The sequence below is a fragment of the Pangasianodon hypophthalmus genome, chromosome 13, assembly GCF_027358585.1.
Source record: "Pangasianodon hypophthalmus isolate fPanHyp1 chromosome 13, fPanHyp1.pri, whole genome shotgun sequence".
Classification (NCBI taxonomy): domain Eukaryota; kingdom Metazoa; phylum Chordata; class Actinopteri; order Siluriformes; family Pangasiidae; genus Pangasianodon; species Pangasianodon hypophthalmus.
The window spans coordinates 16989991-17013676 of record NC_069722.1 but is presented as its reverse complement, the minus strand read 5'-3'; the positions used below and the strand labels follow the sequence as shown (position 1 = coordinate 17013676).

The following is a 23686-nucleotide window of genomic DNA, read 5'->3' as shown; positions in this document are numbered from 1 at the left end:
GGAATGGTTGGGAGGGTGTCCTAGTTTGGCACGGACTATAGAAATGTTTGATCCAGTAATTAACCACCTTTGAAGCCTTTTTAGCAAGGGCAGCAAGTACACGGTACAAGCACCATTTCACTTTGGAAAATGTGTAATTTGAAACAAATATGTATTGAAAAAATATAAATATTTGTGCTCTTAAATATTAAACAAACAAAAACAATTTAAGTGCCATAGTGGTGCCCAAAGGGTTAATGCAAGACTAAGGCCAAGAAAGGCCGGTATCCAGTTTTCTTTTCGCACATTGAAATATTTTAATATCAGTATTTTCATTTTTTCTAAGTGCCTTTTATTATAGGTGAAATGTAGACGGAGAAGTATATATATATATTTTCATTCATTCTTCCTGGCATCATGTTCTTAAGATGAACATGCAAAACATCTTCAATTGGTACAAAGGTGTGCTCCTGTTTCAGAGGAATTTTATTATAATATTGATTCTGATGTCAATGAAAACAAAATAAATGTTTAATAAATTTGCATTTGATATAATATTAAGCTGCACTGTCTCTTTTCTGGTTCCTGCTCCAACACTGGTAGAAAGAAATGAAAAGCACTGCCCTGTAGTTTACAGGAGAGGACAGGAGGAAAAGAGGGTAATGGTTGAATTCTAGTAAATGTTTAAGATGCACAGTAAAGAGCAGCTTCAACAGGGCAAATTTTGACTGGAAGATCAGCATATTAACATACTAATCTCTCTTTCTGACTAGTAGAAAAGATGGTTTCCTTGTGTAATGTTTGTATGTGTTATTCTTGTCTGATAGAATTTAAATGTTATTGTGTAAAACTATTATGCTTCCAAGACAAATAAGATAATACTAAAGAAAAGCATTAAGATTTATTTAGGCAAGGACATTATTTACAGTAGAGGGAAAGCGTGAAGGATATGAACAAAAGGACTCATGTATGTGGCTGTTTCTGCTCTGATGGTTTGTCTTGTTTCTGAATTGCAAGCTCTTCTTCGAGGCGCTCCTTAGCCCTCACCACCTGCAAAAGAACAAACACGTAAACAACTTTTATTACAACCAACACCCAAAAGACCCAGTTTGACAGTGGCGGCTTGTCCATATAGGCGGGCACGGCTGAATTAGCCACAGCTGACTATGCTGGGCATGACACATGAACGCCTGAAAACATGGAATTTGACTTTTTTTTTGCAAATTCCAAGCAGGCTTTCATGAGTCTTGCACTGCAGAGAGGCTTCTGTCTGGCAACTCTGCCACAAAGCCCAGATCGGTGGAGTGTTGCAGTGATGTCTGACCTTCTGCAAGTTTCTCCCATCACCACACATGATCTCTGAAGCTCAACCAGAGTGACTACTGGGTTCTGGTCACCACTCTTACCAAGGCCCTTCACCCCCACTGCTCAGTTTGGCCAGGCTGCCAGCTCTAGGAAGAGTCCTGGTTGTTCCAAACTTCTTCCATTTAAGAATTATGGAGGCCACTGTGCTCTTGGGAACCTTCAATGCAGCAGATATATTTTGTAGCCTTCCCCAAGTCTGTGCCTCGCCACAGTCCTGAGCTCTGCAGGCAGTTCCTTTGACCTCATGGCTTGTTTTTTGCTCTAATATGCATTTTTGGCTGCTAGACCTAATATAGACAGGTATTTGCCTTAGCATAAGGCTGCAACATAACAAAATGTGAAAAAATGAAGTGGTCTGAATACTTTCTGAATGCACTGTAAGTTAGTACTTATTTCACCATAACTTCTTATTAATATTCGGATGATTATACTTTCCCATGTGCTTCTTATTTTTGTTTAAAAAATTATTCTCCCATGCCTCACTTACCTTGGACTGCAGGTAGAAAGAGCCACCAACCGCTTTGTCATTTACTTTAAACAAATGTTCATAATTCTGTGGAAAACATAAAAAGTTGGTGTCACTGGTGAAATGATGGGATTTAGTAGCACATGATTTTCAACAGGCTGCATGCAGAAACTGTGTGGCATACCTTCTGGATTTCCTCTGGGTTCAGTGTTGATACATTCAGAATCTGCTGTGCTTCCTGCAGACTCATCCCAGTGAAGCTGGAAACTGCAGCTGACTGCTTACCTGCTCTTCCTCTCGCCTCTGCCGCAGCCTGACTGGCTGCAAAAACACAGTGCCAAAATTAGCACTGATGTACAGTGGGGATCGAAGGTTTGGGCACCCCAGGTAAAATTTGTATTAATGTGCATAAAGAAGCCAAGGAAAGATGGAAAAATCTCCAAAAGGCATCAAATTACAGATTAGACATTCTTATAATATGTCAAAAAAAAGTTAGATTTTATTTCCATCATTTACACTTTCAAAATAACAGAAAACAAAAAAATGGCATCTGCAAAAGTTTGGGCACCCAGTTAATATCTTGTACTGCCCCCTTTGGCAAGTATCACAGCTTGTAAATGCTTTTTGTAGCCAGCCAAGAGTCTTTCAATTCTTGTTTGAGGTATCTTTGCCCATTCTTCCTTACAAAAGTCTTCCAGTTCTTTGAGATTTCTGGGCTGTCTGTCATGCACTGCTCTTTTAAGGTCTATCCATAGATTTTCAATTATGTTGAGGTCAGGAGATTGTGAAGGCCATGGCAAAACCTTTCCATTTGTAGAAGCCAGCCTCTCTTTAACTTCAGCTTTTTCACAGATGGCATCAAGTTACCGTCCAAAATTTGCTGAAATTTTATTGAATCCATTTTTCCTTCTACTCATGAAATGTTCCCTGTGCCACTGGCTGCAATACAACCCCAAAGCATGATTGATCCACCCCCATGCTTAACAGTTGGACAGAGGTTCTTTTCATTAAATTCTGTGCCCTTTCTTCTCTAAACGTACCTTTGCTCATTCCGGCCAAAAAGTTCTATTTTAACCTCATCGGTCCACAGAACTTGTTTCAAAAATGCATCAGGCTTGTCTATATGTTCATTTGCAAACTTCAAACACTGATTTTTGTGGTGAGGACGTAGAAGAGGATTTCTTCTGATGACTCTTCCATGAAGACCATATTTGTACAAGTATCTCTTTATAGTGGAATAGTGTACCACAACTCCAGTGTCTGCCAGATCTTTCTGGAGGGATCGTGCAGTTAAATGTGGGTTTTGACTTGCTTTTCTCACAATCCTGTGAGCTGTTCTGTCTGATATTTTTCTTGGTCTTCCAGATCTTGCTTTAACTTCCACTGTTCCTGATGACTGCCATTTCTTAATTACATTCCGAACAGAGGATATTGGCATCTGAAAACGCTTTACTATCTTCTTATAGCCTTCTCCTGCTTTGTGAGCGTAAACTATTTTCAGTTTCAGTTTTCTAGACAACTGCTTAGAAGAACCCATGGTGCTGATTGTTGGGGCAAGGTCAAATGAGTCTGGGCATTTAAAATCTTTGAGACTGACATCACCTGGTCTTTCCAGACGATGACTGAGAACAATCTATGACACTGTCAGGTCTCAGCTTTCCAAAGGGGGCAGTGCATGCTATAAACTCTGCAGGGTGTCCAAACTTTTGCAGACACCTTTTTTTGTTTTCTGTTATTTTGAAAGTGTAAATGACGGAAATAAAATCTAACTTTTTTTGACATATTATAAGAATGTCTAATCTGTAATTTGATGCCTTTTGGAGATTTTTCCATCTTTCCTTGGCTTCTTTATGCACATTAATACAAATTTTTACCTGGGGTGCCCAAACTTTCGATCCCCACTGTAGACTGTAGGACTGATGGCTGCTTCACCTATGAGTACTGATTTACTACAGTACACATACACAAGAGCAAACACATTCAAAATACAAATAAATCGCACGTGCTGGAAACAAATCACATGAATGAAAAAGAACTACTATTTGGGCAGGGGTGGAATATTTGGTCTTACTTGTAGGGAGGCAGGCAACAGAAGGACTATATCCTACATATAACAATTAAAATGCGAAAAATAAAGTACACCGACAATTAGAGTTGCTTGTTATTGGAAAACTGAGTCCAACTTGCAGGAAAACAGAGCAATTATATGTTTTTGTTTTTAAAGAAATGAACAGTTTATGACTTCATCTCTGCAATAGGGAAAATCACATGACAAACACACACATGCCTAATGACACTGTGAACAGGGCTAACTGACTGGCAACAAACTGACTGGCAGCCTGTAGTAAGTGTAGTAATGGTTATAACGTAACAAACTACTGCTGGATTTTGGATCAGGTCATAAATATTTATAATTAATTAAATATATTGGATCTGTGGACAAATATTTTAACAGAATTTCAAAATGTGGAGGGGAGACACAGTGAGGGAAAAAGTTATTTGATCCCCTGCTGATTTTGTACGTTTGCCCACTGACAAAGAAATTTTAGTTTAGAATTTTAATGGTAGGTTTATTTGAGACAGAATAACAACAAAAAATCCAGAAAAACGCATTTCAAAAAAGTTAGAAATTGATTTGCATTTTAATGAGTGAAATAAGTATTTGGTCCCCTATCAATCAGCAAGATTTCTGGCTCCCAGGTGTCTTTTATACAGGTAAGGAGCTGACATTAGGAGCACTCCCCATTTTCAACAGGGAATGTGCCAGTAAGTAAAGACACATCTGTTCATGTGGATAATAATGCCAAGCTCAGTGTGTGAGCAACTTGCCTGCAAACTCCTGTCGTAAAGCGCGCGCGAAAGCCCGGCCGACCACCTGCACTCCCATTACCACGATCTGAGCCAGATACTTCGCCTGAAACACAACACAATAATTATTCAGGCCAACACAGCAACCGAGTTTATTTATACCGTAGCCATGAATATACAAGCTGCATGTCATATGCGTCATTAGGGCTGCTTCTGTGCATAATTCCATCCAATTGTCCAACTCATTCTGTCTTGTGAGGAACTAAATTAGCGGTCATCTTTTTGTTTTTCTTTTTAGTAATGTAAAAAACGACACGCATATTTCTACTGTTACAGCTCTGTTTCAGAACTGGCACTCTGGTTTGCTCAGGGACACAGTTTATGCTAACTTCTCATGACTAAAACATAGAGGAAGACCGAGCCAAATATACAGAATAAAAAGAGTAATCTTACCATTATTCAGCTCCTTTTATAAGCCGTGATAAAGTATTAAAGCGACAATCAAACATCCGTAGTTTCACATGTGTCTTCCTCAAGGTGATGTAGGCTATGATTGCACCAACGAACAAAAGTCCGTTTCCGGTTATTACTGTGCTGTCTGTTGCCGCCTGCTGGCTGGAGGGCTTAAATAATCAGATTCGTCTGGATTACAAATGATACTTTGATATTGTCTTTGTAAGAAAATATTCTATGACAAAAGTTACTAACTGAAAAACGCTGTCTGCATAAGTATTCAACCCTTGTGCTGTGTGCCAAGCATACAAAGATGAGAGATATTGCCCTAACAAGGACACAATTGGCCTCTCCCCATAAAACATTAAAAAAGTTTACCTTTTCTGGATAAAAGATCCCCTTGAAGTTCAGACTGAAGGAATGAAAATGAAGACCAAAGAGCATTCTAAGGAAATAAAAACACATCAAAGCAAGTCTGGAGCTTGTCAGAAAGCATTAGAGTGACCCAGCTAAAATGTGGGATAAGGTTTTGTAGTCAAATGAGACAAAAATGGAGCTTTTTTGGCCAACATTCAAAATGCTATGTGGGATGCAAACCTAACACTGCCCATTCCTCAACAAACTCCATCCGAACAGTGAAGTACACTATATGGCCAAAAGCTTGTAGACACCTGACCATCAAACCCATATGTGGATCTTACCCAATTGTTGGCATGAAGTTGGAAGCACACAATTGTATAGGATGTCTTTGTATGCTGTAGCATTAAGATTTCCCTTCACTGGAACTAAGGGACCCAAACATGTTCTAGCATGACAATGCGTCTCTGAACAATGCGAGGTCTATGAAGACACGGTGTGTCAAGGTTGGTGTGGAAGAACTCAAGTGGCCTGCGCAGAGCCCTGACCTCAACCCCACTGAGTGCCCCACGTCTTCTCGCTTGATCAGTGCCTGACCTCAGTAATGCTTTTGTGGTAAGTCCCTACAGCCACATTCCAAAATCTAGTGGAAAGCAACACAAGTGGTTAAACAACAAAAATGTAAATGTTCTACAGCAGCCAAGTCAAAGTCTAGATCTCAATCGAATCTAACCAACCTGAAGAACCCGGAGCAAATCTGCCAGAAATAATGAGGGAAAATCATTCCCCAACAGTGTGCAAAGCTTGTAGGAGACTTAAAGCTGTTACTGCAGCAAAAGATGGTTATACCAAATACTAGTCTGAATGGATTGAATATTCATAAGCAACATTTTTCAGTTTTTTTTTTTTTTTTTTTTTTTTAAAAGATCTGCTGACAAATAATGAATTTTGACTTAAGAGCATATTGTTAAAAATAACAATCAGGCTGGAACAATCTGTGTAAGTGTCATTTGTAATCCAGATGAATCTGGATCCAGACTTTTAAGGGGTTTGAATATGTTTGCAATCACTAATAAAAAGTCTGGACTTGATTCCAAGTGTTGAATTTGCATTTGGTAGCTGTTCATGGGAACTCTCAATATGTGGTACAAAGAGATGTTGCTGCAAGTGAAGGAGACCCTCATTAGGCTGAAAATACAAAAAAGACCTATCAGAGAGATAGCAGATACTTTAGCAGTGGCCAAATCAACAATTTGGTATGTTCTTAAAAAGAAGGAATGCACTGGCACGATCAGCAACACCAAAAGGCCTGGTAGACCACAGAAGACAACTAAAGTGAATGATCACAGTATTCTTTCCTTGGTGAAGAAATACCCCTTCACAACATCTAGCTAAGACAAGAACACTCATGAGGAGGTAGGTGAATCATTGTCAAAGTCCACAATCAAGAGATGCATTCATTAATGTAAATACAGAGGGTTTACCTCAAGATGCAAACCACTGGTAACACTCAAAGACAGAAAGGACAGATTAGACTTTGCTAGAACATGTCTTTAAAAAAGACTGCCCAGTTCTGGAACAAGATTCTTTGGACTGATGAAACCAAGATTAATTTGTACCAGAATGATGGGAAGAGAAGAGTATGGAGAAGGAAGGAAAGGCTCATGATCCAAAGAATACCACATCATCTGTCAAACACAGTGGAGGCAGCATTATGGCATGGGCATGTATGGCTATCAATGGAACTGGGACACTGATGTTTATTGATGTGACTGCTGACAGAAATAGCAAGATGAATTCTGAAGTGTACAGAACTATACTTTCTGCTCAGATTCAGTCAAATGCTGCAAATCTGATAGGACAGCGCTTCACAGTACAGATGGATAATGACCCAAAACAAACGGCTGAGTCAGTCACCTGACCTCAACCCAACTGAATTTTTCACTTACTGAAGACAAAACTGAAGGCAGAAAGACCCACAAACAGGCAGCAACTGAAGGTGGCTGCAGTAGAGGCCTGGCAAAGCATCTCAAAGGACAAAACTCAGCTTTTGGTGATGTCCATGAGTTCCAGACATCAGGCAGTCATTGACTGCAAAGGATTTGTATCCAAGTATTAAAAATAATCCTTGTATTTATAATTGTTAGTTTGTCCAATTACTTTTGAGCCTGTGAAAATGGAGGAACTCTAAAAATGTCTGTAATTCCTAAAAGGTTAATGCAATATTTCTGTTAAACCCCTTTAATTAAAGTTGAAATTCTACACTTAATAAACTCCTACAGATGAATTCCTACAGAAAATGTTATTGGGGTTAAATGTGGTGCTACATGTTACTAAATTAAAGGGTGTACTTTTTTCCCACCCGTTTCTGAACGTTGGTTTACTTTTTGGGAAAAAAAAATGACTAGAACTGTTGTGTTTTTTGTTGTCACCTGAGGTTATTTGTTTGTTTATAGAAGTTGGTGAGGACAACACAATTGTTATTTAGGCTGAGATAAATAAAAACATAGATTTGAAGGGGCGTGTAGTTTTTTCCCATGACTGTATAAAAATAACTAAATGTTTTCTTGTGAATGAGGCTGATCAGCTAACAGCCCTTCCTGAGTTGAAGTGGGTGCAGGGAAAACACTAAAGTGCAAACGACAGGGGGTACTCCAGACCAGGGTTGGGAAACTGTGCTGAGAAAAGCAGAAAAATAAGCAGGACAGGTATAGAACAGGATTAAATCTAGAACATTATTCTGGGAGAGCCACTTAAGGTTCTATGTAGAACTCTACACCAGTGAGAGCGACAGCACAGCTTCCAATTAAAATTCTTATGAATCTCAGAACCATTAACTATACAAATAACCTCTGAGGAACTAGTAATCCAAATAGTACTTTATAAAAAGTCTTTTAATGCAGCAAATGATTTTTCAAATGTTTAGAGTCTAGACACATTCTTTTCTGTACCTTTTATTTAATTCATTTATTTATTCCAGACGCACCTCTTTACTGGTTTGTTGGGCATGGTTGAGCATCAACTGCAGATGGAGAAGTGGGTTGAACTGGCAGGTAACGCTTGATGATTCTCACCTATGTCTTGTTACCGCCAATCTACTTATTTGTGTTTCTTTGTGCTTTTAGGGACGGCCGTAACCAGACAGAGAGTGAGTGATCGAACTGGCAGAGCGTGCAACACACACAGACACAGGTGAGACTCATCACGTGTTACCTGCCGGTTCAGCCCACCTCCTTTCCGTCTGCAGCTGACACTTGACCACGCCCCCACTGCCAGATGGTTAAACTTGCAAAAGTTTTATTACAAGGCAACATCCCATATGGCAGATTTGGTTGAACAGGGACAGTAAGAGCAAACTTACTGGCTCCAAATCATAAAAAGTAGCATAATTTTTTCATGATTTTTCAGAGAATACTGAAGCATTAAACAAATATGATTACCTTAATGGAGTTACATGTATCTAAGCACTGCCTCATTATAAGGAGAACCCATGGGAAATGTCTATAACATGCACAAGTCTTCTGTCACATATGTAAACATATTCAGAATATTATTGTTATATGTGACATGATGCACTGATTGCTAATAACACTGCTGGCAAAGTTGAATGAAAAACAAACTCAAAGGAACACTTTCTACTGAATAAGAGTAGAATATAGTTCTATCAGGCAATCCCCATTTGCTTGAGATATGAAGATTGCAGAACAGAGTAATTTAATGGAGGTTTCAGAGGTGTGTGTGTTTTCCCAACATGAATTTTCTTACACATGATACAGCTATTCAGTATAACCATAAAACTTGGAAACCTATGATTTGAGATTTATAAGGGGAGGGTGTCAAGGAGGAGCTTGTGAAACATTGTTATAATCTTATAGACAAATTTAACTTTATAAAAATTAATTCTTATCAACAGTTAAAAACACATGCAATGCTGTGAGGCTCAGAGTACATTCAACCAGTCTTATGTATTAGCAAGTCTGCATGTACCTGAACGCATGATCACTGACCATAGAAGTACCTGTACAGCTAACTATAGAAGATTATGTACATTTAATGCTGACTGATTGATGCAGAAGACGTTTGTTGGATTTTGTGATGCATAAGTGGATGTATTGGAGTGTGGCCTTCAGTCTGGTACTCAGGAATGACATGGATATCAAGCAGGATAGGATCTTTCTTTAATTTTCTGTTGATGGCAAGGCTTCTCACTAGTCATCCTGCAAGCGAGGATAAGCAAAGACACATTCAGACACAAAAGATAGAAGAATTCCCAAGAATATTGGGGCTAAGATCACACAGGGTATTTTAAATCTATCAAAATAATCCAAATTTCTTTTGGATATCCATATGTTTTTTTTACCCATTCATCTTCATCCACACCCTCAAATAACTCCTGTGGCAGTGGATCTTCCCTGTTCCCCAACTTAGCTACCATGGCACTCAAAAGCTGTGAAACAACAACATGATACAACAACATGACACAACAACATGACAAAAGAGATCCAGCAGAACTTAATTTTTACAGATTTATCCTGCTCTTAATACCTCCTCTTTCTTCTGTTCGTCGGTCTTCTCTTCGAGGTACACAGAAGAGGGGAGGTACTTCCTCACTGGTGCTTCCTTAGGAGCCTCGCTCACTGGTTGGCCGAAAGAAAAACATTCATTGTTTAGATTTGTGGCTATATTCACTGTCCACACCACAAATTACAAGCGAGCAACACCAAACTGTTTGATCGGACTGTAGTCAGATTTGCTTGTATATGTGCAGTGGTTGTTATTATAACGATGCAGGTGTGTGAGCTGTTTAGTGTTAGAATGTATACAAAAGTAGAACAAGGGATATTACTAAGATATTATTTTTTTTTTCTTTAAATACATGAATATTATGAGCATTTGAATAGTACCCAGACAATGAAATTCAACATCTTTGTAGACAATAGCCACAAAACTGAAGAGGGTGGCGTATGCTGTGTTTGTTGGTACTACTGTTAAGCTCCTGACCTATCTTCATGCTGGTTTTCGTGTTCCTTTTGCAAAAGTCTATTCTGTGTGTTTGCCACATACAGAATGATGAACAAAAAACATCCAATTTGATTGGTCAAACTGAATCTCTTGTCTAGAAATCTGATTCTAATCAGATTTAAATCACATTCAAATGTGGCTTGAATCTGGAAATGGTCTGATTTTCTGTTTTCCTGCTCAAATCAGATTTGTCAAGTCAAGCTTAAGCTGCCAGTCTGAACATAAGCTGGCCTTATATGAACTGGATGTGCTGCAATACCAGGGGTCATGTCTTTAGGTTGCAGGCTGATCTTGCGGTGCTGTCTGTCAGAACCGGAGAGCCAGGCAGCAGCACTCAGAGTTGAATCCCACCACACTGCTGTCTCAGGGAACACATCATCCTGGAAGAACTCTTTCTGCACCAGAATAAAATGAACAGTTGGATTTAACATTGCTATTAACTAACATTTGGCTCACATGTATAACCTGGATGATTTCAAATGTTTTGAAACACATAATTGTCACTAGATGGCACTATTGTGTTTAGTTAACAAGAAACCTTGGCTGTGCTCACTCACTCTGACACGAGGCACTTTGAAGGCCACTGGCTCAATGGTGGTCTTGCTAAGTCTGACAGCTCTGGCCACCTCTACATCACGTACATCACACACCGTCTTTGGCAGGAAGCACAAGCCCTGTCCACACAGGACAATAGTTTTTAAATCTACTAACCAAAACAGACTGAGAGAAGAGAAGGTGGATGTTTTGTGCTACCTTGTGTGGCTCAGAGGAGTGGAAGCTGCTGCACTCCATGAAGTAAGGGGCTTCTGTTAAGATCTCATAGATATACACACGTGTGTCACCCTAACAGGAAAAAAACAGGACAGGTTATGATATTGTGCATGTGATGACTCTGGGTTGACCAGATAAGTTCTGTAATAGTAAAAAAATAGTAGCATTTGCAAATCTGTTTAGTAGAACCACTCTAAAGTTAAAATTAAAAAAGGTTAGTCAAGAAAGTTAGAGTAGTAAACTGAACACATTTCTTTTTTGTTAGACTGTAGTCTACTCTATAGCACATTTAATTAACTCTAAAAAAACATTTATTTATAAGTTATCCATTTCAATCAGATATGTTTTGCACATTTCCAGCACCTTCCCTGTGAGAATAACAAGGCTGGTGTCAACGTCATAGAATGGGATGAGAGTTGAGGGTGACACGTCAGCAGGTGCAGTAGCCACAGGTCCAGAGGCCAAGGACTCAGCAGAGAACAGGTAAAGTTGTCTCTCACTGCGACTGCAGGGAAAACCAGGAAAGAAAGAATTCTGATTGTCCAATGTAGCATGCCAACATGCCAGGTAAATGGAACACCATTATGTTACTGTTACTATTATTTATCATTGACTTGTGCTCACCAGTCAAACCCTGACACCAGCAGGTACTGGCCATCACACACCCAGACAACACGGCCACCTCTGTGGCCCTCAGGACCAGGGCCCTCCTATAGGAAGAGGCAGAGAAAAAAGGGTAAGAGAGCTGTCCAAAAGTTATATATGGTTGCAAGTGCCTTTTTAATTACTTGCCTGGATGGGCTCAGTAGACTTGCGTGGGTCAAACAAACGCACTTTTCCATCTTTACACACAGTAGCCAAAAACTTGCCGTTGGGACTCCAAGCCATTCCAAATATCTGTGAGACAGATATTAGCTGTTATCATCTGTCAACTCAGGCTACTAACAGTCTATTATCTGTTAGCCTGTTTAAAGTATACCAGGTACTGGATAGGAGTTCTCACCTGATCTTGGTGTCCACTCATTTTCTTGACTTCCCTTCCAGTTTCCAGGTCCCACAGTCGTACGGTCATGTCATATGACGAGGACACCACCAGACCTGAGGCGTGGGGGTGGAACTTGATGGAGTAGATTTTCTCAGTGTGTCCTGTGATTGAGTGGATGTTCAAGTCACTCAGAATGAAGAAGGAATTATTGTTTTAGAGAAAGGGATCTTTTCTTACCCTTTAGAACACACTCAGGTTCAGTCAGTGTTTCCACCAGGCCACCTTCTGGAATCTTCCACACACGGATCTTTGCATCATCACCAGCTATCAAAAAATGCAGTGGCTTAACACTTCTCTGACATTATACCAATTACATATTAATTACAAATATAAGTTAATTAACTCCTTATTATATGTACCAGCTTATAATTTAGTTATTCACTATAGCATATTTTTCAGTAACTAATGTAGGAACAGGATTCCATATACCAGTCCATGCACCATTTCAAAATTTTTTTGGTCTTTCACTGGAAATACCTGATTTGATACACACTGTAATGATGGTCTGGCCTATGCAAAATCTACCTAGCAAAGTTTGATTAGAATTTTAGACCAATAGTACTAAGGAAAATGAAAGAAAAAAAAAAGTCCCATCAGTATGTGGCATCAGTATTTCATATAGTGTATCTCTTTAAATTACATTTTAATTTTTATTTGATATGTAATATAATACTACATTACATTATCTGCGTAAAAATGTTTTATTTAAAATTTCCGCACATTTGAAGTTAAGGGAGAAGTGAACTTGTTTGCAGATGCAAATGTTTAATCAGTCAAGACAAAAAATTTTCCCCACATGACATTAACGTCTCTAACACTTCCCCACCCACAAGTATCATGTCCTGTAGGGGCTCTGTCACAGTCTAGTGAGATTTTAAGATAAATTACAGTGTGGGTGGATTTCTAAACAGTAAAGCTTTACAATAAAACTTTAGTGTAAGGAATACTGTGCTCTTACGTGATTATGAATCATAAAGTAAATAGAGTGAAAATAATAAGAAAAGTATTTACAAAATAAGGGCTCTATTTTCAAGTACAAGTGTAATTTGCTGGTTAATGCCAGCAATAGTGTTGCTATTTTGGTCGGGCAATTTTACATCTTTATGTTCTGCTGCTATATTTTATGGTCATAAATAAATATGCCATGCTGAAGTGGAACGATGAAAAAGGGGATGTGACATTCAAAATCCACTGCCACACAGGGATGTTCAAACCCATTTCGTTCCAAAAATATGCATGCAAATATGCAAGACCCACCTTAGCAGAGATGCAGAGATAATACTGTATATGTCCTGCCTCATTTCACTATTTATGTCACCTCACCCCACAAAACAAATGGGCTACTTCACCCATATACTAAATAGAACGGCTTTCTAGGTGCATGACAGTTTCTATTTAAAACAGCATTTAAATCCACATTTGCTGTTAGACATACTGTAAATACCTGCATCAATCTGCCATTGTGTGTGTTTGGAAGTGTTTGGAAACTCCATAGAAATCCGTTCAAATCCATTAAAAACAGAATTATTTGGCTCCCGAGTGTAGCAACACATAAGTATTTGCCCTATTGTCCAAGTTTGAATTTGGTGATGCCACAGCCATCTATGGCCAGCAGTCAAGAGTCAAGCCAGGAGGGATGGCATTACTCTCTGTCTGCTGTCAACCACAGTAACACTAGCCAAGTGTGGGCATCTGTGAGCTCATGCATGCAGAATAAGGCAGATAACGTTTTCCTCTGAGTGTGTTATGCTGCCCTATGATGCTGCATGAGCAGTTCAAAAAGATGTGGAGGTTGGTTTCACATGTCTCAGAGGAAGTGCATGCTTGCTCAGTTGATAGCTGTTGTGTGATAGGGGAGAGTTAGCTAGTGAGTGGGTGGGAATTGGCAAGAAAAAAACTGAGGGGAGAAATATATGGCATTATTGTTTTAAAAATAACCAATTTATTTATAGGATGTCAATAACTTTCTGAGTAAAATGTGCACGATATCCGATATCTCCAAAGTTATGCCCTACTATCACTTTCTCACAAGCTTCTTTTGAAGGTTTACATTTAGGCCAGATCTCAAAAGATAAGCTTGAAATCAGTAAAGGATCCAAAACCTACACAGTGTTAAGTGTTAAATTGTTTTTTGCTGTTGGAGCTGATGTGAAGCAGTTGATCTAGATAAATCTGTCAGCCTCCTGGCTTTAATTCTCCCACAATGTGCAATATTTGTTAAAAAAACAATAAAGTAGACATGGCTAATATCAAATTAATGCAGAGAAACTCATCTTTCCACCCATTAAACAATATGTGTTTGCTTGTAATGCAATCACACATAATTAATACATATATACAGTAATCCATATGTATTCAGTTCCATTGTTAAAAACAAAGTGAGAATTTGCAGTGGTCTGTTTGTATGCAGATGTAGACAGTGCAATACAGCATTAATCTTGTTATTTACAGTTTTTATAGCAGGAAACCATGCTGGAAAAAGTGGAAAACCAAAGTGGAAAAATACACTCTGCCTATAGTTGATATTCTCTGTAGTCCTGTAGCAAATGTCACGCTAAGCCCTGTTGTTCTCATCCAACTCTGCAATTTAATGATATCTTCGAGGTGCGGACCTGTGGTGTGGGTGATCCAGAGGGTGCAAAGTGAGCATTTGGTGCTGAAGATGTCATCACAATCGCAGATGTTGAATGCTGTCTTCAGCACAGTATTTTCACTATGTCTCACAATTCACTGATCCCAGCAGAGAGGTACATACTCAGTATCATTAGTTACTACCCCCTCCCAATACTAAGAGTCCCATGGAGCCATCTATGACTATGCTAATTGGGCAGTGACTATATCAAACCTGTGGGGCTCAGGGTCTTTTCAAATTCTTCCTTGGACAGTGGCACAATCAAAAGAGTAGATGGTTCAGAACAAGGGATTGTACTCAAAATACTTCCTATTTAGTTTGAAGGATGGTGGTTTCTGTGTGAGTCTAGTTTTGAGTTCCATACTTTTATATTCACATTAGTTTGGTGCACAGATGCTTTTTGAGGTTTGCCTTCCAAGGACAATACTACTTCAAAATCCTACTTTTTGGCCTCTCTCTACCACCCTGGGTATTCTGGAGATGCATGATAGCTAGAGGCATAAGGATACTGCTGAATTTGGATGTCTAGTTCCTACGTGCCCCACCAAAAAGTAGGCCACCCTCCACCCTTCTCACATACAGTATATTATGGTACATTATGGTGAACTTGGAAAAGGGAGAAGTTCAGCAAGAGAAGTTTGGCAGAGGTGGGCCAGGATGCACTAGCCCACAACAGGCTTCCCTGCCTACTGTACATATTCCATCTATGGCTAATTTTGCCCACACTGCGTAGAATTTAGCAATCAGATCACAGGGTCTTGCTTGTGAGACTCTGGTTTGCAGTGCTACCCTCATTAGTGGATGAACCTTGACAGGTTCCTCCCTGAATAGATCTATTGTTCCAAATAGATGGAAAGGTTTTGGTGTCTATGCACCTCCAAGTGAAAAGCATTTTGAGGACTCCAACCCAGCAGTCCAAAAGACACCCCTGAATGCAAGAGACCCGACTACAAGTGCCTTGTATACTCTCAGGTGGAAACTGTTCTGTGAATGCTTTGCACTCCATCATCTGTGTATGGAGTGCAAATGTCCTACACAGTGCTAGACAGAGGAAAGTCCCTTTCTACACAAAAGGTATATGTGGCGGCCACTGCAGCGTGTCACAGAACAGTGGGTGATGTCTTGCTGGGGTCTCACAACACTTTCTGTTCTCCACACTCCCCCAAGAGCCAGACATAGAATCTCGCCCTTGTACCAGAGTTCCTTAAGACCTCCCTTAATAAGCCCATGCAGGATGCTGAACTGAAATGGATCTATCTGCTAGTGATCACCTCAGCAAAAAGAGTGGGAAAACTACATGCCTTGGCAATAAGCTCGTCTTGCATGCACTAGTAGCCGGATGACTCCCTGGGTTTCTGTCCGGGTTCATATCACCTACTCTTGTTAACAAATCATTTGACCTTTGAGTAATCCATAAAGGGGAACCTGCTGATTATTCCTTGTTATGGCAAGTACACATACTTTCAGCAACAGTGCAGATCCAGTGAAACTTGGTGAGAAGATTCCAGGGAATGCTGTTCATATGAGACTAGTATTTATGTCAAACACTATGGCAATCAGTCACTTCTTCATTTTGGCTTATTTGGCTAAAATGGATCATTTTAACTGCCATGGATGTATAAAATTCATTTACAATGTTATTACAGTCAAACACATTGTTTTGGACTTACAGCTGGTACAGATCTTTTGCAACAGAGTTGTTATACAGAAATTGATTTTAGATCACTTGAAAGAGCCGACAACAAAAAGTAGATCAATTAATTCAGAATGCATGTTTAAATTACTAAGGACAACTTACCAACCACCAGCTTGTGAGGGTCAAAAGGGTCCCAGCAGAAGTCAGCCACACTGACTGAGTTCTGGATGGTGGGCAATGCTGTGTCTGCCAGCTTACCAGGCTGAGAGAGCTGCAATTTCACAATAATGTAACAGAATGCTGTATATGATTTGATACCCACTGGCATGCCTTTTTAAAAAATAATTATTTATCTTAAAGAACCTGTCCATTATAGTGGTTTTCTGACAGGAACAGAAAAAAAATGCCAAGAGTTCTTTCACTAGCATAGATTAAATTGCAACCCATTGCGACACAACCACTTCTAATAGTGTAGCACCTCAAGCACAGCAATCTGCCCTCCTGCAATGGCCAGAGGCACTGCCACCCGCTGCCCATTGGCAGAGAATCCATCACACTCCCCAGGTGTAGTCAGACTCATGCCACGCAGGTTGGTGATGTGGGTGTCACGATGCAGAACAGTGCCCTGTATGTGACGGAACTTGGAGCTTGGGCCTGCAACAATAGGGTGGACATATAGCATATCAGCAATCAAATTGATCAACTTGAACAAGTGCTAATATTGCACTAATCTCTGCAAATAGGAAGATAAAGTAGGGAAAACAGGTGGTTGAAGTTACCCAGCATGCCCTGGATGGCACGGGAGCTCTGGCTGGGGCTGGGGAGGAATCCAGAGGACAGACCGCTGGTGGAGGAGGGGGAGCGGGAGGGAACCACACTGTCACTGGGGGTACTGAGGGCACTACTGGAGGTGGAGGGCACCTGATGGGGAGAGGGAGAGGGGGAGAGAGAGAGAGAGAGAGAGAGAGAGAGAGAAAGAGAAAGAGGGAGTGAGAAGAGGGTGGTTATGGCAAGTTGGGGAATCAGATGGACGACTTTATCACTTTGAATCTATATACAGTACTGTGCAAAAGCCTTAGGCACATGTAAAGAAATGCTGTAAAGCAAACATGCCTTTAAAAAAATAATTTTTTACATAAAAAAATACTTTAACAAAGTCAATATTTGGCATGGCAACACGTTACACACAATATGTTATAAACAATGTTACAGACAAACATTTTTTTTTCTGTAACATTTAATTTTTGATTGGAAAATTTAATGTTTGGAATTATATATTTTTTTTACTGCAGAAGTAAAATAAACATCGAAGACAACATTTGTATTTAAACATTAGGGTACCTAAGGCTTTTGCACAGTACTATATATTAAGTAAATATACTGTAACATTTACTCATTTATTGTTTCTGTAGATCAGTCAACTTGATAAAGAACAAAAAACATAAAAAAACAATAGGGAAGAATTATCGTAGGGAAAAAATGATTCAAATTTGCCCCTCAACAATTGGAGAAGTGATTTACTGTCATATAACAAAAATTGATCACTTTTAGTTTTTTTTTGTTATCAATAATAGTGCTATCTATAAACCAAATGTTTTGCTAAAAAAGTATTTTGTAAAATTATTTGCTCATCAAAAGGGTGCCAACGATTCTGGAGTTGATTGTATTTATCTTGGTTAGAGGTTGATGGCTAGTTTGTGTGGCACTACATTCTTGCACTGTGGTACTGTAAAGCAGAAAATGATTGTTTTTTTTCCCACAAACCTCTTTACTTTTTCCATGAGGTAGCTCCTTTGCTGTGACCTGACTGGCTGGCTGAGCTTTCCCCTTTGGCCTCTTGTCTGGATGGAGGCTGACTTTTTCTACCTGTCATAAATAAGGGAACATTTAGGTGTGTAAAATTAGAATGCCAAAAGCTTTAGTAAGTGGCTAAGCCTTGTGTAGACTAGTGATTAAATTACTCATTTAAAAGGCATGAAAATGTCTTAGTTAATTGTATGAGCATTCCATTTCTGAGTTGGGAAGAGTCCGTACTTGCTTGTTCATTCCCTGCCACCATTCATCTGCTGTCATGGCTGCTGTGTGGCCTGCTGTGTCTGGATATAGGTCAGCATGGAAGTCCTGCCCTGCCTGCCACACACACACACACAGATACATTCTGACTATGCATTTTTGTTTGTGTATTAATTTTTTTTGATTTATGAAGCCTATGTTTCCATGCAGACTCTCTTTTCAAAAGATAATCATACATATACATTCACTGAGGAATACCTTTACACCTACTCCTTCATACAATTCTAATCTAATTTTAATCCAATCAGTCAGTCATGTGTGGCAGCAGTGCAATACATAAAATCATGCAGGTATGGGCCAGCAGCTTTGGGTAATGATGTTCACATCAACCAACAGAATGGGCAAAAATGTGATCTCAGTCATTCTGACCATTGTTGGTGCCAGACAGGCTGGTTTGAGTATTTCTAAAACTGCTGATCTCCTGGGATTTTCATGCACAACAGTCACTAGAGTTTATTCAGAATGGTGCAATAAAGCAAAAACATCCAGTGAGTGGCAGTTCTGTGGACGGAAACATCTTGTTGATGTGAGAGGTCAACGGAGAATGGCCAGACCGGTTCGAGCTGACGGAAAGGCTACAGTAACTCAGATAACCACTCTGTACAATTGTGGTAGCAGAAAAGCATCTCAGAATGCACAACATGTCGAACCTTGAGGTGAATGGGCTACAACAGCAGAAGACCACGTCGGGTTCCACTTCTGTCAGCCAAGAACAGAAAGCTGAGGCTGCAGTGGGCACAGGCTCACCAAAACTGGACAGTTGAAGACTAAAAACGTAGCCTAGTCTGATGAATCTCGATTTCTACTGAGATATACAGATGTTAGGGTCAGAATTTGGCACCAATAACATGAATCCATGGACCCATCCTGCCTTGTGTCAACAGTCCAGGCTGGTGGAGGTGGTGTAATGTGTGGGTAAGGTTTTCTTGGCACATTTTGGGCCCACTATACCAATCAATCATTGCTTGAATGCCACAGCCTACTTGAGTATTGTTGCTCACCATGTGCCTTCATGGCCATCTTCTAATGGCTACTTCCAGCATGATAATGCACCATAAAAGCAGAAAAGCCATCCAAAGCAGAAGCCATCTCAACCTGGTTTCATGAACATGACAATAAATTCAGTGTTCTTCAGTGGCCTTCCCAGTCACCAGATATGAATCCAATAGAACTCCTTTGGGATGTGGTAGAACAGGAGATTTGCAGCATAAAAGTGCACCTGAAAAATCTGCAGGAATTGCGCGATGCAATCATGTCAACATGGACCAGAATCTCAAAGGAATGTTTCCAACATCTTGTGGAATCCATGCCATGAAGAATTGAAGCTGTTTTGAAAGCAGAGGATGGCCATACCCAGTATTAGTATAGTGTTCCTAATAAAGTGCTCCGTAAGTGTATGGTGTGGACAAAACAACAAAAGCACCATGTTAAAAAGAACACTGAAATAACTTATATGTGGCTGAGTCAGATTTGGGGGGGATGTTTTTCTGACAATCATTTTTTTCTGACAAAATATATAATGTTTCAACCTCAGTATGTCACAGGAATGTACAATTAAATGAAAAGATTGCAAAAAAAATTTAATCAAAAGTTTGCATCTGCCTTTGTAAATGTTATATAAATATACAGTCAGGTCTCTAAGTAAGACTACACTTCAATCACATCTTGCTTACTTCATTTCAAATCCATTGTGGTGGTGTACAGAGGCAAAATTATGAAAATTGTGTCATTGTCCAAATACTTATGGACCTGACTGTATATTACATTAATCTCTAAATATATCTATATAACTATATTCTCTATAGGTAAGCTCATCTCTTGCCATCCAACTTTTTTTGGAAGGTCTAGGTAAAAATGTCACTTTTTTTTCTTTTGTAGAAATGAGTAATGTAATTGCAAATATGCTATTATGTAATACCGACCAGCCATAACATTAAAACCACCTGCCTAATATTGTGTAGGTCCCCCTTGTGCCGCCAAAACATATATTTATATTTTTATAATTATATATTTAAGTTATTCATGCATCTTCAATAAATTGATCTGGATTATTTTTACACTCTAAGTTTTTCTGTAGCTTCCAATAACACTTCAAATAAATTTCTATCCTTTTTATATACTGGCCAAGCATCCGGCTCTTACCTTGCGAGGCACCTGGTAGCTGATTGGGATGATGAAATTGTCAGTCAGCTGCATCACCCGCAGCACTTCGCAACGGCTTACGTCCAGCGCCAGTTTGGGCACCACTGCTATTCCACGTGTGGATGTGTCGCTCAGGCAGTGGCTCACTGTAATGCAATGAGACAGACAGACTTCTTATAGCCTAATAAATATGATTATATAACCCTATTATATAGAGATGGCTGATGCTCAATCAGTACACTGTTATAAACAAGTCTGTTCTCGTTAAAAATATTGAATTCATTTTTTTTTTTCAAATATAAAATTTAGTCTAACCTTGTGAAAGGCATGGCTCGCCTGTGGTCACCTCAAAGCAGTCGATCACACTGTCTCCCTGATAAAAATTAAGGTAAGAATAAACCATCATACCTTTAACAGTGTTCAAAGTAAATAAGAAAGTAGACAGTAAATAATTAATAGATATCAATTAACTAAATAACAAATAATATTTTAAATAATAAAACATAATAATATAGAAAGAAATATTTAAATATTAAATAATGGAAAATAATATTTAATAATTTATGTTATTAAGCCATTCAAAAAGAGAAGGGATAATGTTGAACAAAAAAACATTGAGGCTGACCTTTGCTGACACTATGAGGAGACTGCAGTCAGAATCATACAATGGCATTAAAGTCCTAGGGGGTTAAGAAAGATGGAGCAAATAATAATTATTTAGCTCTACACTTCTAGTTGTTCAAAGATTATGCATAGTTTGTTTCCAGAAAGCAGTAACAAAACTCAGTTCAAGTTCAGAGTGTCACCTAAGAAAACTGGATCGGAATGAATTTTTGTCCTCTAACCTGCTTCCATCCAGGCTCAGTACCAGGGTAACTGACCTCAGAAACTTATCAACAGAGGCTTATCTCACATAAATGATAAACCTTTCTCTGAGAACAGATTCATGATGTTTAATCACATACTGACCAATCTACTGAACTCCAGAGTGGAATTCAAGCACATCCTCAGCTGTTCACCAATACTATGGCATACATTCATGACTGCTTTTTACTGCTGGAGGACTACGCATGTGTGACTGCCAAGGGACAACAATAGAGTTCAAACAGATGATATATATATATATATATATATATATCATCTGTTTGAACTCTATTGTTGTCCCTACATTATATATATATATATATATATATAATGTAGTCAGGTCCGGAAGTATTTGGACAATAGCGGAGTTTTTGCGATTTTGCCTTTATACACCACCACAATGGATTTGAAATAAAACAATCAAGATGTGATCGAAGAGTAGAATTTCAGCTTTATTTTAAGAGGTTCCACAAAAATATGGCATTTACCATTTAGGAATTACAGCCATTTTCAATAAAGTACCTCCATTTTCAGGGGCTCAAAGGTAATTTGGACAAAGTGATATAATCACACAGTACACAGTCAGGTCTGGAAGTATTTGGACAAGGACAGAGTTTTTGTGATTTTGCCTTTTTTGTGATTTCGCGATTTTGCTTTTATACACCACCACAATGGATCTGAAATAAAACAATCAAGATGTAATCGAAGTGTAGACTTTCAGCTTTATTTTAAGAGGTTCCAGAAAAATATGACATTTATCATTTAGGATTTACAGCCATTTTACTTCCATTTTCAGGGGCTCAAAGGTATTTGGACAATCGCCTGACAAGAAGTTAATTGACCAGGCGCGGTCCATTCCCTTGTTACTTCAAGACAAATATAGCAGATAAAAGGTCTGGAGTTGATATCAGGTATTGAGTTGGCATTTGGCAGCTGTTCGACTGGAGCTACCAATATGAAGTCCAAGGAGATCTCAATGCAAGTGAAGGAGGCCATCATTAGGCTGAAAAAACAACATAAATCTATAAGAGAGATAGCAAAAACCTTAGGTGTGGCCAAATCAACAGTTGGGTACATTCTTAAAAAGAAAGAAAGCACTGGTGAGCTCAACAACATCGAAAGGTGTGGATGACCACAGAAGACAACTAAAGTGGATGATTGCAGAATCCTTTCCTTGGTGAAGAAAAACCCCTTCACAACATCAACAGAAGTCAAGAATACTCTGGAGAAGGTAGGTGTATCATTGTCAAAATCTACAATCAAGAGATGCCTTCATGAATGTAAATACAGAGGGTTTGCAACAAGGTGCAAACCACTGATAACGTTCAAAAACAGGAAAGCAAGATTAGACTTTGCCAGAAAACATCGAAAAAAGCCTTCCATGTTCTGGAATAAGATTTTTTGGACTGATGAAACCAAAATTAACTTGTACCAGAATGATGGGAAGAGAAAAGTATGGCGAAAGAAAGGAACAGCTCATGATCCAAAGTATACCACATCATGTGTCAAACATGGTGGAGGCAGTGTTATGGCATGGGCATGTATGGCTGCCAATGGAACGGGCTCACTGGTGTTTATTGATTATGTGACTGCTGACAGAAGTAGCAAGATGAATTCTGAGGTGTATAGGGCTATACTCTCTGCTCACATTCAGCCAAATGCTACAAAACTGATAAGACGCTGCTTCACAGTGCAGGTGGATAATGACCCTAAACATACTGCGAAAGCAACTCAAGACTTTTTGAAGGAAAGAAAATGGACTATTCTTCAATGGCCAAGTCAGTCGCCTGATCTCAACCCAATAGAGCATGCTTTTCACTTACTGAAGACAAGACTGAAGGCAGAAAGCCCCACAAACATGCAGCATAAAAATTCTAATATAAAGTGTAGTAAGCATTAATGAACTAAACAAAGTTAATATTTGGTGACACCCCTTTGCTTTTTTTTTTTGAAAAATGCATCAGTAATCTCAGGTACACTAAAAGTAGGGGTCATCAATGACTTTTTATATAGAAATTCCTATGGAACACTTCAACAGTTCATTTAAAATGATTGCTAATTCTCCCATTAGTA

At 39.1% G+C, this 23686-nt stretch overlaps 1 protein-coding gene across 3 annotated transcripts in view; it reads right to left on the bottom strand.

Moving 5' to 3' along the window:
- Positions 1-861: 861 nt before the first annotated feature.
- The window catches only part of LOC113528175 (mitochondrial import inner membrane translocase subunit tim16-like), a 138611-nt gene continuing 115786 nt past the window's right edge, over positions 862-23686 (bottom strand). The window contains exons 10-32 of one of the 3 annotated variants that reach the window (XR_008303227.1): positions 21375-21429; positions 21065-21122; positions 20750-20895; positions 18569-18664; positions 18299-18400; positions 17314-17455; positions 17013-17188; positions 16697-16805; positions 12444-12530; positions 12225-12367; positions 12014-12118; positions 11846-11931; positions 11585-11726; positions 11204-11293; positions 11008-11124; positions 10710-10845; positions 9974-10065; positions 9789-9875; positions 5072-9645; positions 4636-4724; positions 1995-2127; positions 1832-1897; positions 862-1029 (exon numbers count right to left, since the gene is read on the bottom strand). Coding sequence is in view for 2 of the 3 variants with exons in the window: in XM_034309795.2 (XP_034165686.1) it covers positions 943-1029; positions 1832-1897; positions 1995-2131; positions 4640-4724; positions 9789-9875; positions 9974-10065; positions 10710-10845; positions 11008-11124; positions 11204-11293; positions 11585-11726; positions 11846-11931; positions 12014-12118; positions 12225-12367; positions 12444-12530; positions 16697-16805; positions 17013-17188; positions 17314-17455; positions 18299-18400; positions 18569-18664; positions 20750-20895; positions 21065-21122; positions 21375-21429 (2344 nt within the window). In the remaining variant the exon portion in view is untranslated. Of the gene's footprint in view, positions 1030-1831; positions 1898-1994; positions 2132-4635; positions 4725-5071; positions 9646-9788; positions 9876-9973; positions 10066-10709; positions 10846-11007; positions 11125-11203; positions 11294-11584; positions 11727-11845; positions 11932-12013; positions 12119-12224; positions 12368-12443; positions 12531-16696; positions 16806-17012; positions 17189-17313; positions 17456-18298; positions 18401-18568; positions 18665-20749; positions 20896-21064; positions 21123-21374; positions 21430-23686 lie in introns of those variants that run through there. The other 2 variants (XM_034309795.2, XM_053239074.1) reach the window with 2 other exon arrangements.